The sequence below is a fragment of the Cricetulus griseus genome, chromosome X (genome assembly GCF_003668045.3).
Source record: "Cricetulus griseus strain 17A/GY chromosome X, alternate assembly CriGri-PICRH-1.0, whole genome shotgun sequence".
NCBI lineage: Eukaryota > Metazoa > Chordata > Mammalia > Rodentia > Cricetidae > Cricetulus > Cricetulus griseus.
The window spans coordinates 62,147,261-62,160,461 of record NC_048604.1 but is presented as its reverse complement, the minus strand read 5'-3'; the positions used below and the strand labels follow the sequence as shown (position 1 = coordinate 62,160,461).

At 38.3% G+C, this 13,201-nt stretch overlaps 1 protein-coding gene across 1 annotated transcript in view; it reads left to right on the top strand.

Annotated features, from left to right (window-relative positions):
- Positions 1–13,201, top strand: part of Sh3bgrl (SH3 domain binding glutamate rich protein like) — a 96,738-nt gene that overhangs the window by 64,367 nt on the left and 19,170 nt on the right. Inside the window, exon 2 of the mRNA XM_027432832.2 lies at positions 5,363–5,548. Within this exon, the coding sequence (XP_027288633.1) occupies positions 5,363–5,548 (186 nt within the window). The remainder of the gene's footprint in view (positions 1–5,362; positions 5,549–13,201) is intronic.

The following is a 13,201-nucleotide window of genomic DNA, read 5'->3' as shown; positions in this document are numbered from 1 at the left end:
GTGTTGCTCAGGCTGGTTTGGGGTCCTAGGCTCATGGAATTGTTATCCTTCAGTTTCTCAAGTACCTGGGACTACATGTGCGTGCCACTATGCCAGGAAGTATTACGCTTTATAAGATTTTATCAGTCTTATATCAAGCTTTCTTCTAAATGTATTTATTGATTTATTTGCTTATTTATTTATTATGCATGTGTAAATGCCAGAGGACAACTTGTGTAACTTAATTCTCTCTCCACTATATGGGACCTAAGAATCAAACTTAGGCTGTCTGGCTTGGCTGCAGGTATTACCCAGTGAATTTCTTAAATTTCTTAAAACAATAAATGTAGAGGGCAAAATAAGAGAAGACTGGCAAATGTAGTGAAGTAAGATTTGCTGGTAAAGGGTGTCTAATTTTGAACTTTAGTTTGTCACGTACTGTTTTATGAATTTGGGTAAATTTCCTTAAATCTCTTTGAATCTTGGTAATCTAACCCACAACATAAAAATCAGGACACCTGCACTACAGGGTATTATGGATATCTAGCGAAAAAATACACATGAAGCACTAACTATGGTTAACTGTCATTACCATGATAACTGTTATCAATACGAATAAGAAGCCACATCTGTTTCCTAGCAATTTTACTCACGTCTTTTTGATTTATGTATTTTGAGTGTATGGGCCTTTTACACGCACGTGAGTCTGGGTGCCACATGACTGCCTGGTACCTGTGAAGTCCAGAAGAAGGGTTGGATCTCCACCTGGAACCGGAGTTACTTGTGGTTTTGAGCCACCATGTGAATTATGGGAAATGAAATCAGGACCTCTGCAAGAGCAGCCAATGCTCTTTTTTTGTGTGTGCGTGTTTATTTTTCTTTACTTGTGCAGACTTTTTTTTTTTTCAACTTTGTTTTTAAAATTTGAATTAGAAACAGGATTGATTTACACGACAATCCCAGTTCCCTTCTCTCACCTGTCCTCCCCTACCACCCCCCAACTAAAACCCTATCTATCACATATCCTTTCTGCTCCCCCTGGATGGTGAGGCCTTCCAAAGGGTGTCATCAGAGTCTATTGTATCCTTTGGGATAGGGCCTAGGCCCACCCCCGTGTGTGTTGGCTCAGGGAGTATTCCTCTATGTGGAATGGGCTCCCAAAGTCCACACCTATGCTAGGGATAAGTACTGAACTTCTACAGGAGGTCCGGTAGATTTCTGAGGTTTCCTCACAGAAACCCATGTTCCTGGGGTCTGGATCAGTCTCATGCTGGTATTCCAGCTATCAGGAGCAAGAGTTCCCTGATGTTCAGTTCAGCTGTTTCTGTGGGTTTCACCAGTCTGGTCCGTAGATGTTTTTTTTTTTTTTTATTTGAATTAGAAACAAGATTGTTTTACATGTCAATCTCAGTTCCCTCTCCCTCCCCTCCTCCTCTACCACCCCCCCCAATAAAACCCTACCTATCACATATCCTTTCTGCTCCCCCTGGAGGGTGAGGCCTTCCATAGGGTGTCATCAGAATCTATCATATTCTTTGGGATAGGGCCTAGGCCCACCCCCGTGTGTCTTGGCTCAGGGAGTATCCCTCTATGTAGATTGGGCTCCCAAAGTCCACACCTATGCTAGGGATAAGTACTGAACTTCTACAGGAGGTCCTGTAGATTTCCGAGGTCTCCTCACTGAAACCCATGTTCCTGGGGTCTGGATCAGTTCCATGCTGGTTTCCCAGCTATCAGTCTGGGGACCAAGAGCTCCCTGTTGTTCAGGTCAGCTGTTTCTGTGGGTTTCACCAGCCTGGTCTGGACCCCTTTCCTCATCACTTTTCCTTCTCTGCAGCTGGATTCCAGTTCAGTTCAGTGATTAGCTGTGGGTGTCTGCTTCTATTTCCACCAGCTGCTGGATGAGGGCTATCAGATGACATATAAGTCAGTTATTAATCTCATTATCAGAGGAGGGCATTTAAGGTAGCCTCTCCTCTTTTGTAGCCAGTGCTCTTAGCTACTGAGCCATCTCTCAACTCCTTCCAGTGTTTTTCTGGAATATCTACAACTTGTAATCTACTGGATTTGGAAATAATAGCAGGGAATACTTTCTGATAGCCCAAAGTTTCTCTCTAATGCAAATGAACTCATAGCTTTTAAGACAAGAAGCTTTAGATCTTGTGAAACTTTTGGGCTTTTTCTTTCTATGTTTCTTTTTTTGCTTAGAACAGCTTCAGTCTCCCTTATGTGGAATATGCTAACATTTAGGTACTTTACAGAGCTTTGGAGATGTTTAAAGGTACAAACTTTTCATCAGCTTTGTTCTAGGACTTGCAAGTATGATTTTGGGAAATATATGGATGGAGGAAAATCTGTGTGCAAACAGTGATCATTACCAGTGTACAAGAAGCCTTGCTAGAAGGAATGTATGTTGGCTTAAAAGGAATGTAGGTTGGCATATTTCACATTTCACAGGCACCACTACTTCAAAAATAGGCGGAATATCTTACCCTGAGAAAGGTGGCTAAGGCATAGCTGAACTGCACTAATGAACATTTGTCTCCAATTCATTTTTCATCACTCTAATAAGATACGTGAGGTGTTTAATCCAAGGATATTTTTGAAGACGTGTTTCCAAATAGAAATTGAATAATGAGAAAGCCACCCTATTTAACCTCAAAGATAATGTAAATCACTTTTCAGTAATTTCTCATATGTTGCTAATTATAACCATCTGATATTTCTTGATTTTCCCAGGCTCTCTGACTAAGAAGTACTGTCAGATTTTCACTATGAAGTTAGAGTTTTATAAAGAATACTTTGTTCAAGTGTAGGTTGGTCTTACTGATTCCCAAATACTTAGTGTGGAATGAGAAAATGATTTACTTTCAAATACACAATGTGGAAATGGAAAACGCTATGAAGAAATCCTACAATACTATGTTTACCAAGTAATCAAGGTTAATATCACCCTAGTTAGTTATGTTTCTATCATGTGTTCTCTGGCATGGTATAATGAGGAAGTTGTATATTTGTTATACTCTTTTCCCCAAAATTCATAATCCCTCGCAGTCGAACAGTATGAAAGAAATTTAGAGTAAAGAGGCATTACCAAACATCTGACCAGTGTGCTTCAACCTTGCCAAGATCGTGGGGAAATGGTCTGAGACACAATCACAGACCAGAGGAAACTAAGGAGACATGATGACTAAATATAATTCTAAACAGGAACAGAAAAATGGCATTAAAGGCAAAAGTGGGGTTGAGTTGATAGTAGTGCACTGATGTTAGCTTCTTACTTTAAGACAAATGTAGTTCTTTGAGATAAGATATCAATAATAGGAGGAACTAGGTCACGGATGAATGGGAACTCTGTGTGAATTTAAGGTAATTGGCAAATTAAATTTGATTTGAATTTAAAAAGATCCAAAACAAGTTGTTTGCCTGTGCTAAACTTGAAACTATACTAGATAATTAAGTACCTAACATTAACTTTCTTACCAGACCCATGCACTGTATGGGAAGACAGAAGATAAAGACATGGCCCCTATGCCCAGGTGCCTTATCAGCTCACCAAAGGGCTATAACATCAATGTATGAAATGATTGACAAACATTGTGATCAATAGCCTTGCCCCCCCTTCCATGATTTCACTTTATAGCTGTTTGTGGCAAACTGTGGTCCAAAATATTGATGAATCCAGAAATCATAGTTCATAAAATTTAAATTGCCGTCCAGAGTAGTGTGATGAAATCTCATGCCATCCTGTTTGTCTCAGCAAGGGTGTGAGCAATCTCTGTCCAGCATCCCCATGTTCTATGCACTACCTATGTGTGTGCTAGGTGTGTGTGTGTGTGTGTGTGTGTGTGTGTGTGTGTGTGTGTGTGAGAGAGAGAGAGAGAGAGAGAGAGAGAGAGAGAGAGAGAGAGAGAGAGAGAGAGAGAGAGAGCACAGTTACATAACTCTTGTGACATTATTGTAACTGGTCTATTTTATTATTACTCTTTATTGCTATTTCACTGTGCCTAATATATAACCTATACTTTATTATGGTTATTCATATTCCAGAAAAAGTACATAAAAGCTCAATCCTATGTATGATTTCAGTGATGAACGGGAGCCTAATACTTTGTGGATAAGGTGGGACTGCTCCAGGATTAGGTGGGACTGCTCCAGGCTGGATAATGCAGACTGCTGGAAATCAGAAGGAGACAGTAGAGACCCTACTAAGAACTTCACACAGGGAATGGACCTGGATGAATAGGCTAGAATTGCATTATTGGGCACAAGCAGTGTAGGTGGACTTTTCTTTCCCACCTGCCAGTTCCCAAATAACTGACTCGGAGACTTAATATTAATTGTAAATGCTAGGCCCATAGCTCAGGCTTATTACTAAATAGCTTTTACAACTTCCATTTACCCATTTCTATTAATCTATGCGCTGCCCCGAAACTCACGGTTTTTACCTTTCCTGGGTATGCTGCTTCCTTTCTGTTTGGCTGGCGACTCCTCTGACTCTGTTCTCCTTCTTCCCAGCATTCTCTCTGCCCAGAAAATCCTGCCTAGCTATCTGCCAATCAGCTTTTTATTAGTAATGAGAACAATACATATTTACAGTGTACAAAGATAGTTCCACAGCGAAGCAGTAGTCTCCCTTCTTAAACAACCATCAATACTAGCATAGAGAAAGGCTTGGAAATTGATTCCTGGAATTACATGGGAAGGCATTTTCTTTACCTTTATTGAATGACATTTAGAATTTATACAGGGGGATTTCTAGGCAAAAATCTCTACTTCTGATTCTGAGGCACATGGAGTCATTTCTGCTGATGAAGGTTCTTGAATTAGCCATACTTGTGCTGTTAGTGATATGCATGAGCTAGAATTATACCAGTATTATTTGATATGGGAGCTTTTAGTGCAAAATGGAGAGGAATAGAGCTGTAACAGGACCTGCAGGGTCTTACTGTGACACATTATCAACAAGACAGTGTTGAGGGGAAATGTATCTTCTGTACTGCAGATTTCATCTATGTCTAAATTCATGTCTGCTGGCTCCTAAGCACTGACTTTGTTGAAATCTCTGTCATAAGAATTGAATGGTAAATGATTTTGACCTCTTAGTGAAGATCTCATTACTTTTTATTAATATTTTGTAATTTTTATTTATTTTGGTGATTATAATTTGCATTTCTTCCTTTCTACCCTCCAAACTCCTCCTCTACTTTCCTTCAAATCTATGGCCCCTTTTTTCATTAATTGTTATTGCATTCATATATGATTTGAATATACATATGTATTCTTAAGAAAAAACCTGCTGTGTCCATAAGAAAAAGAAATCAAAAGAAAAGGAATAAGCACTGCTAACAGTGTCATTCTCCCCCTCCGCTTTGGCTCCTAGATTAAGAAGAAGCAGCAGGATGTACTTGGTTTCTTGGAAGCCAACAAAATAGGATTTGAAGAAAAAGATATTGCAGCTAATGAAGAGAATCGGAAGTGGATGAGAGAAAATGTACCTGAAGACAGTCGACCAGCCACAGGGTACCCCCTGCCTCCTCAGATTTTCAATGAATCCCAGTACCGTGGGGTAAGGAAGCAATTTAAATCTTGTTTACTGAAATATATTTCTTCAAATGAAATTACACCTTTCACCTTTACCTCCAAGCCCATGTACAGGCATTTCTTCTGCACACAGTCATTTGCCTCTGCAGCCACCCTAAGCAGTTACACAGTATTTTGCCTCCCAGGAACAAAAGTCAAATGAACAAACAAAACACATAAATGTATAAGTACAGACACTGGAGGTGCAATTGGCTTTATATTTCCTCAGTTTGATTTCAATCAGACCACGGCCTGATTGTTGGCTGTCATCTGGACTCTCTCATGTTCCTTTCTTGGCCCTTGGGATGTAGATTGTCCACTGGAAGTTCCTCCTCTGTGGGACTTCCTTTTATGAACAGTTCTATTCTCTCCTCTGAGTGTTCTTTTCTAGATCTGTTATTTTTGAGACAACTGAGACTGGCCTCAGATTCTTATGTTGCTGAGGATGAACTTGTACTACTGATCCTCTTGCCTTGGTCTCTGATTGCTGGCATTACAGGGGCTTTCTACCACACCCAGGCTTAAATAAATGTCTTCAGAGGCACCAGTACAAAGCCTCTACATTGCTGGTTTATATAAGACTGAAGAGGGTTCCTCTTCTTAACGAACCTTTTATTGCTCATTAGTGCTATCTAAGGGAAAGGTATAGGCCAATATGGGAAAGTTCGTTGGTATAATGTTTCCATCATTGAATTTGTCAGTTCTGTTGTAGATTTCATATATTATCGAACATAGCACCAATGTGTAAATTCTATCTAAAGTTAGGTGAAGGCACTTAGGCTATTCTTTTGAAATTTCTGCAAATCATTGAATCTCAGCAGATACAAAGGGCTGCAAATGTCAGCCAGTTCATGGCCAGGTTGTATTTACATCTTTAGGATAAACGTGCACACACACTCTCTCTCAATTAAAATAGAGGCCATGAATTCAAGGGGGTGCATGGAAAGGGGAAATCAATGTAATATTTCAATTTTTAAAAATAAAACAATTTAGAAATGGTCAGTTGGTCCAATGTAATCCAATATGTGATCTTCATTGTTCATTTTAGAACTATTATTTTTTAGTGGCATAGAAGTTGGTACACATTCTTATTTTACCATATGATGTTTTGATCCAAATGTGTGTTATGTCTAAAGCACAAAAAATGATGAGCACATCTTCTGTCTTCAAATATTTGTTGTGTGTGTGTGTGTGTGTGTGTGTGTGTGTGTTGAGAAATTTCAAAATCCCCCTAGTTCTTGGAAGTCATAAAATATATTAGTGCTATTTCCTTTTTCAAATGTTTGTGTTTGATTTTTGGAAACAAGCACAGTATGGATCACAACAGTACATTAGGAAGCCATAGCTATTTGGTTTAACCTCTTCCTTAGAAGCTACACTTCAGGGTAATGGATTACAGAACAAAAGGCAAGTATCACTAAGAATTACAAAGACAGAAGTGAAAGCCCAGGATGTGAGACTTGGTAAACCAGATACATATCTGTTAGTGGAAGAGGAGTCCATTTTCTGTTTAGTTCCGTTTTGTGCCCAACAGTTTAATGACAACGAGAATTAAGAAGTTGATTTTATAAACTCAGAGAGAAGAACTTGCAGTAGTCATTCACAGAAAACTTATCTGCTAGTGATTATGCTATGCACTTTGTGCATTGTACTCATTCTCAAAGCAATCCAGAGTACCAAGCAGTTTTGCTAGTAATCTCTGGATCCTCACTGGCTCTTGCTTGTTTGCCTTTTGTACTCGGAGATATTGAGTGATCAGCTTTCCACCTTAGAAGGAAAATTTTCTGGTGTGTAGAGATTCCCCTGTGCATTGTAGGATCTTTCATAGGGACCTTGGCATCTACCCAGGTAATGGCAGTAGCACTCACTTTCTGGACAATGAAAAATTATTCTAGGCATTGCCAGATATCTCTTGTGTGGGAATTACCTCCTACTGAATGCCACTGGACTAGCTCTTATTATCTGACAAGATGGTGGCAGAGTCTATTATCTTACCCATACATGTGAAACTCTGCTATAGAAGACACAAAATTTATAAGGAGAATCCTTGTTCTAAAAGTCTTGCTGTACATAAGAATGAAATGAGAATTAACATGACAATAAAATATGGTGTCATACATTCTTGGTTTAATGTCATTGACATTCCAGTGTTATACATAAAGTTTCTTTACATTTTTCCCTAAGAGAATTGCTCGAGAAATTGAAATATCTTGCTTACTGTTGAGTATTTAGCACCAAGAACACTGCTTATGCCAGGCAAGGGGGCATATGCCTGCAATTCCAGCTCATTTGGGGAGATAAATTCTGGAAGATAAGGACTTTGAACCCACCCTGGATTACGTAGTTAGGCCATTTCTGAAAATAAAATAAACAAAAAGAACAGTGTTATTTTATATAATTGTATACGTAATAAATATTTGTGAAACAATTATATAGATCTGGTTTAATTGAAGAAAATGTTCTTTTTCTTCTTAGATTCACAAATATATTTGTTTTTTTTTCTGTATCTGGAACCAACAAATGGTAATCTAAGTTGACCCTGAAATACTTGAGATAGACAACTAGATCCTCTACATAGCAGTATATTACCAGATTTTTATACCGATGGAAGGATTGCGTTATTTCACATGAATCTAAAGACTTACCTAAGTTGTTTTTTATCCATTTTTGATAATAAAAATAATTTGCTATATGGCTCCTACATTTTTCCCTTTTGAGGCAGGATCTCCAAGATCTCACTTTGTAGTGCAGGGTGACCTAGAAGATGCTATATGCCCTCGGTAGGTCTAGAATTAGACTTCTGCCTGCCAACTGCTAGGATTACAGGCATGTGCCACAATGCCTGGTACATTGGATTCTTTTGAATTATGTTTTGTTTACATACAACTGGTGAAGTGTGGATACTGTGTGTTTTTTTAAACCTTGAGTAACTTACCAGTCTCAGCATAGAATTGTTGTCAGTACCCTGCTAGTTTCACTTTGGAGTAAAGAACTCATAAGTATATCCAGGAAGTAAGAAAAATACTTTGGTACTAGTCTCTGCTTTTATAAGCTTGATTTGCTCAAATTTCACTTGTGAGTGAGAACATACATAGTGATATTTATCAACAGATAAATGGCTAAAAATGGGATGAAATGGAATTTTATCCAGGTATAATGAATAACAAAGTCTTGATATTTGCAAGAAACTAACTGAAACTAGTAATTACCATTATTATTTCTATTGAAAAGAATTTTTTCAGCTAGCTGAAGTGGCACACACCTTTAATTCCAACCCTCAGGAGGCAGATGCAGGTGGATCTCTGTGAGTTCGAGGCCAGCCTGGTCTACAGAGCAAGTTCTAGGACAGCCAGTTCTGGAGCACCTACACAGAGAAACCTTGTCTCAAATAATAATAATATTAATAATAATGATAAATATTTCATACAATATATTGTGATCATAGTTTCCCCTCCCCCAACTCCTTCCAGATCATATTCCCCTTCCCTCTCATGTGACTTCACCTTCTTTTTCTGACTCCTTAGAAAACAAACAGGCAAATAAAAGACTAAGAGCACTAGAAATGCACACACACACACACACACACACACACACACACACACACACACACACACGCACACACGCACGCACGCACGCACGCACGCGCGCCTCCCCCACAGGCATACAACACACTCTCTCTCTCTCTCATACACACCATGAAAATACAAAATATATAGAAGCAAAACACCACTAAGATAAGAAATTTCCAAAGTATTACAACACAAAAAACTCTCCAAATATCATCAAGTTCGTTTTGTATTGGCTATCTACTGCTGGGCATGAAGCCTGCCCAGAAATGTAGCTTATATACCCGTGAGACTATATAATTAATTTTTACTTTGCAAGTTGTGGTCCGTTGGAGATAGCTTTTGGCTTAGGGATGGAGGCTGTGTCCACTTCCCCTCTCAGCAGTAGGATCCAATCTGGTTTAGACCTGTGTAGGCCCTGTGTATTATTGTCACAGTCTCTCTGAGTTCATATGAGCTTTGATCAGGTTCTGTTAGAGGGCCTTGCTTTCTAGGTGTCCTCCACCCCCTCTGGCTCTTACAGTCTGCCTCTTCTTCATTTTAGATCCTCAAGGTCTGAGAGGAGGGAATTGATGGAGACATCCCATTTAGCGCTGAGTGTTCCAAAGTCTCTCACTCTGCACATTGTATAGTTGTGTGTCTCTGTGTTAGGACTGGACATTTTGACTTTAAGCAAGATTCCAGAAAGGAAAGTTGAATACTCATGTTCTTTCTCATATGTGGATGCTGGATTTTAGTGTGTGTGTGTGTGTGTGTGTGTGTGTGTGTGTGTGTGTGTGTGTGTGTGTGTATGCAGGTCATAAACCAGACAAAAGACCGTGAGAGGGGGAAAAGAAGCTTTAAAGGGCAAGTGTGTAGGGAATAGAAACAAAGCAGAAAAGAAGGTAACAGTATGCATTTGACATAAAAGCAGAAGAGAAATAGTGGGAGGAGGAAGGGGGCAAGCAGGTTGGGGAAGGGAGTAGGGGAAGCAAAGCAACAAAAATTACATGTGAAAATCCCACAGTGTGAGTCTGGGGAAATGACTCAGTTAAGATTTTACTGCACAAGCATGAGAACCTGAGTTCATACCCACCCCCACCCCCCAGTTTCCATGTTAAATGCTGGGCAAGATACAGCATGCCTTTAATGTTCCAGGTTCAGTGGTAGAGCACATCTGACAATGGCCTTTTACTGCTACACACATGCACACCTGTGCGCACACACACAAAACCCATATATACAACACACACACACACACACACACACACACACACACACACACACACACACACAAATTCCATAATGAAATCTTTTACTCTGTATACTCCTTAAATGCTAACATTATATGTAAATTCATTGACTTAAAAGCCAAAACCTGGTATTTGTATTTCTAAGTTTGCTTAATGTATTCTCTAGGTTCATCCATGGCACAGATAACAGGGGTTTATTTTAAAGGCTGAATGGTGTTTTACTGTGTACATGTGCTGAATTTTCTTTTTTCCTTTATCTATTGCAGGACACAGGCTGTTTCCATTTCTTGCCTATTGTGACTAGTAATGTAGTAAATATCTGATTGTAGCAATCTCTTTGACATTCTTTGCTTTTTCATTCTTCTTTGCTTTTTTTCACTGTTTTAAACAGAGGGATCTCTATAGGCCAGGCTGGCTTCAAATTCAGGCAATTCTCTTGCCTCTACCCCGAGTGCTAGGACTACATGTGTAAGACCTATATCCATAATAATCTTACTTTCTTTGGACATATGCCTCAATGGAAGAATGCTGCATCATGGGACAGTTTTATTTTTATTTTTAAGATCGGGCCTCTCTATTCAATCTGGCTGTCCCAGAGCTTGCTATGTAGACCAGGCTGGCCTAAGACAGTTCTATTTTTAATGTTTTGAGTAATATAATATATATTTTTCCATAATGGTTGTACTAATTTACATTCAAGTGCAATCATGTGGATGGTTTTACTTACTCTACATCTTTCTGAACACTTGTTATATTTTTGTTCTTTTGAAAAACTTAATTATTGCATGGTTAAAGGTGTATCTCACTGTGATTTTAATTTAGAATTCCTTAATAATTCATTCTGATGGATATTGTTTTCAAAAGCCTAATGGCCTTTTGTAGGTATTTATTTGAAGCATGTCTTAGTCAGGTATTTCAGTTCAGTTTTAAATGAGTTAACTTGAATTTACATTTATTTGTATTTTTAGCTTTGGCATCTTCCACAATTAAATTCTCACAGTCAGCTTGGTGGAACTCTCTCTCTCTCTCTCTCTCTCTCTCTCTCTCTCTCTCTCTCTCTCTGGTACTTAATTTTGTTTCATTTATATATTTTAATTTTTGTCATTTTTCCTTAAAACATACTTTTATTACTTGTCTTTTTGTAAGTTTAATATTTGAAATTTTAGACTATACTAGTGACTTTTTTGGCGTGTGGTTTCCTATGACTTTTAACACACTCATTGGTTTCTGTAACTAATGCTACAATGAAAATACAGAACCAAACCCTCACAATATTCCTTTATAGAAATATGCTATGCTTATCCCAATGCCTGGCAAACACTAATATAGCATCATCACTATAATTTTGTCTTTTTGATAAGGCCATATAAATGGATTCATGCAGTTTGTAGTCTTTAGATACTGGCTTCTTTCAGTGAATTGGATGTATTTGAGATCCAGGTCGTTGCCTGCACTAACACCATGTTCCCTCATATAGCTGAGTGGTGGTATATCATTATACAGATACTTTGTTTAACCACTGTACATTGGTAGACAGTTCCTTTGTTTCCAGATCTGAGCCATAGTGATTATAAGAACTTTGAACATATATTTTCTGATTTTTGTATAAGCACTAATTTTCTATTTCCTGGGGCGAATGCTAGGAATGTGTTTACTGCATAACACAATGATTATATTTTTAATTTATAAAGGACTTGGAATGTTCTGGATTGACTATGCCATTTTGCATTCTTGTTTAAGGGTTCCTAATACTCAGCTTTTCCTTCAGCTCTTGGTATTGCCAGAAGTTTTGTGTCTGTCCTTTTTCTATGTTGCTGCATGTTTCAGCCAGTATTGTATACATGGTAGACAAATGCTGGAGCCCTGAACTACTTCTTAACCCTATTGTCAGCCCTTCAAACCAATTCAAAATAGCTTGGTGTCTTGATATCTTCTGGTCATTTTAATTTGTATAAATTACATAAATTTGATATCAAATGATATTATGATAGCAACACATATTTTGTGCTTATTTGTCATCCTTCTATCCTCTTAAGTGTTTGTTTAGTCATTTCCTCATATTTAATTTTGTTTTATTACTATTATATCTTATTATTTTTATGTATTTTAGAAGTGAAATTTTGCCACATATAGGATTTGCAATATTTCCTTCCATGTTGTGGTATACTATTTTAACTATGTAAATATATGTTACATTTGTTTCACATTGACTAAGACTGATCTAATAAAAAGCTGAATGTCCAGTAGCTAGGTAGTAGAGGGATAGGTAGGGCTGATGGGAAGAGAACTTAAGTAGTACGAGAAATCTAGACTCAATAAGAAGAGAGAATGAGGGAGAAGGAGAGGGAGACCCTCTCCGGGATAGCCAGACAGACATGGAAGAAGCAGGAAAGTAGGACATACAGAATGAAAAAAGGTAAATAGCACCAAGGCAAAGCATAGATGAAGAGAAACAGGTTAAAATAAGTTAAAGGAGCTATGAAGAGAAACAGGTTAAAATAAATTAAAGGAGCTAGTGGGAAAAGCATAAGACAAGGCCAAGCATTCATAATTAACAGTAACTCTCCATGTCATGATTCAGGGTCTGGTGGTTCTAGAAAGCCTGCTATATGTTGTAATTCATCTTTTTATTCTCTTAGCAATATCTTTCACAAAGAAGACTTTCTTTTGAGACTATGAAGAATGTGAGAGAAAGAAAGGACTATATGCTTTAAAACAGAATCTCATGTAGCACTGGCTGGCCTCCCAAAACCATATTACTATGTAGCTAATGACCCTGACCTTCTGACCCTCCTGCCTCTACACTGCAAATGCAGATTACAGTTTGTGACACCATGCCTG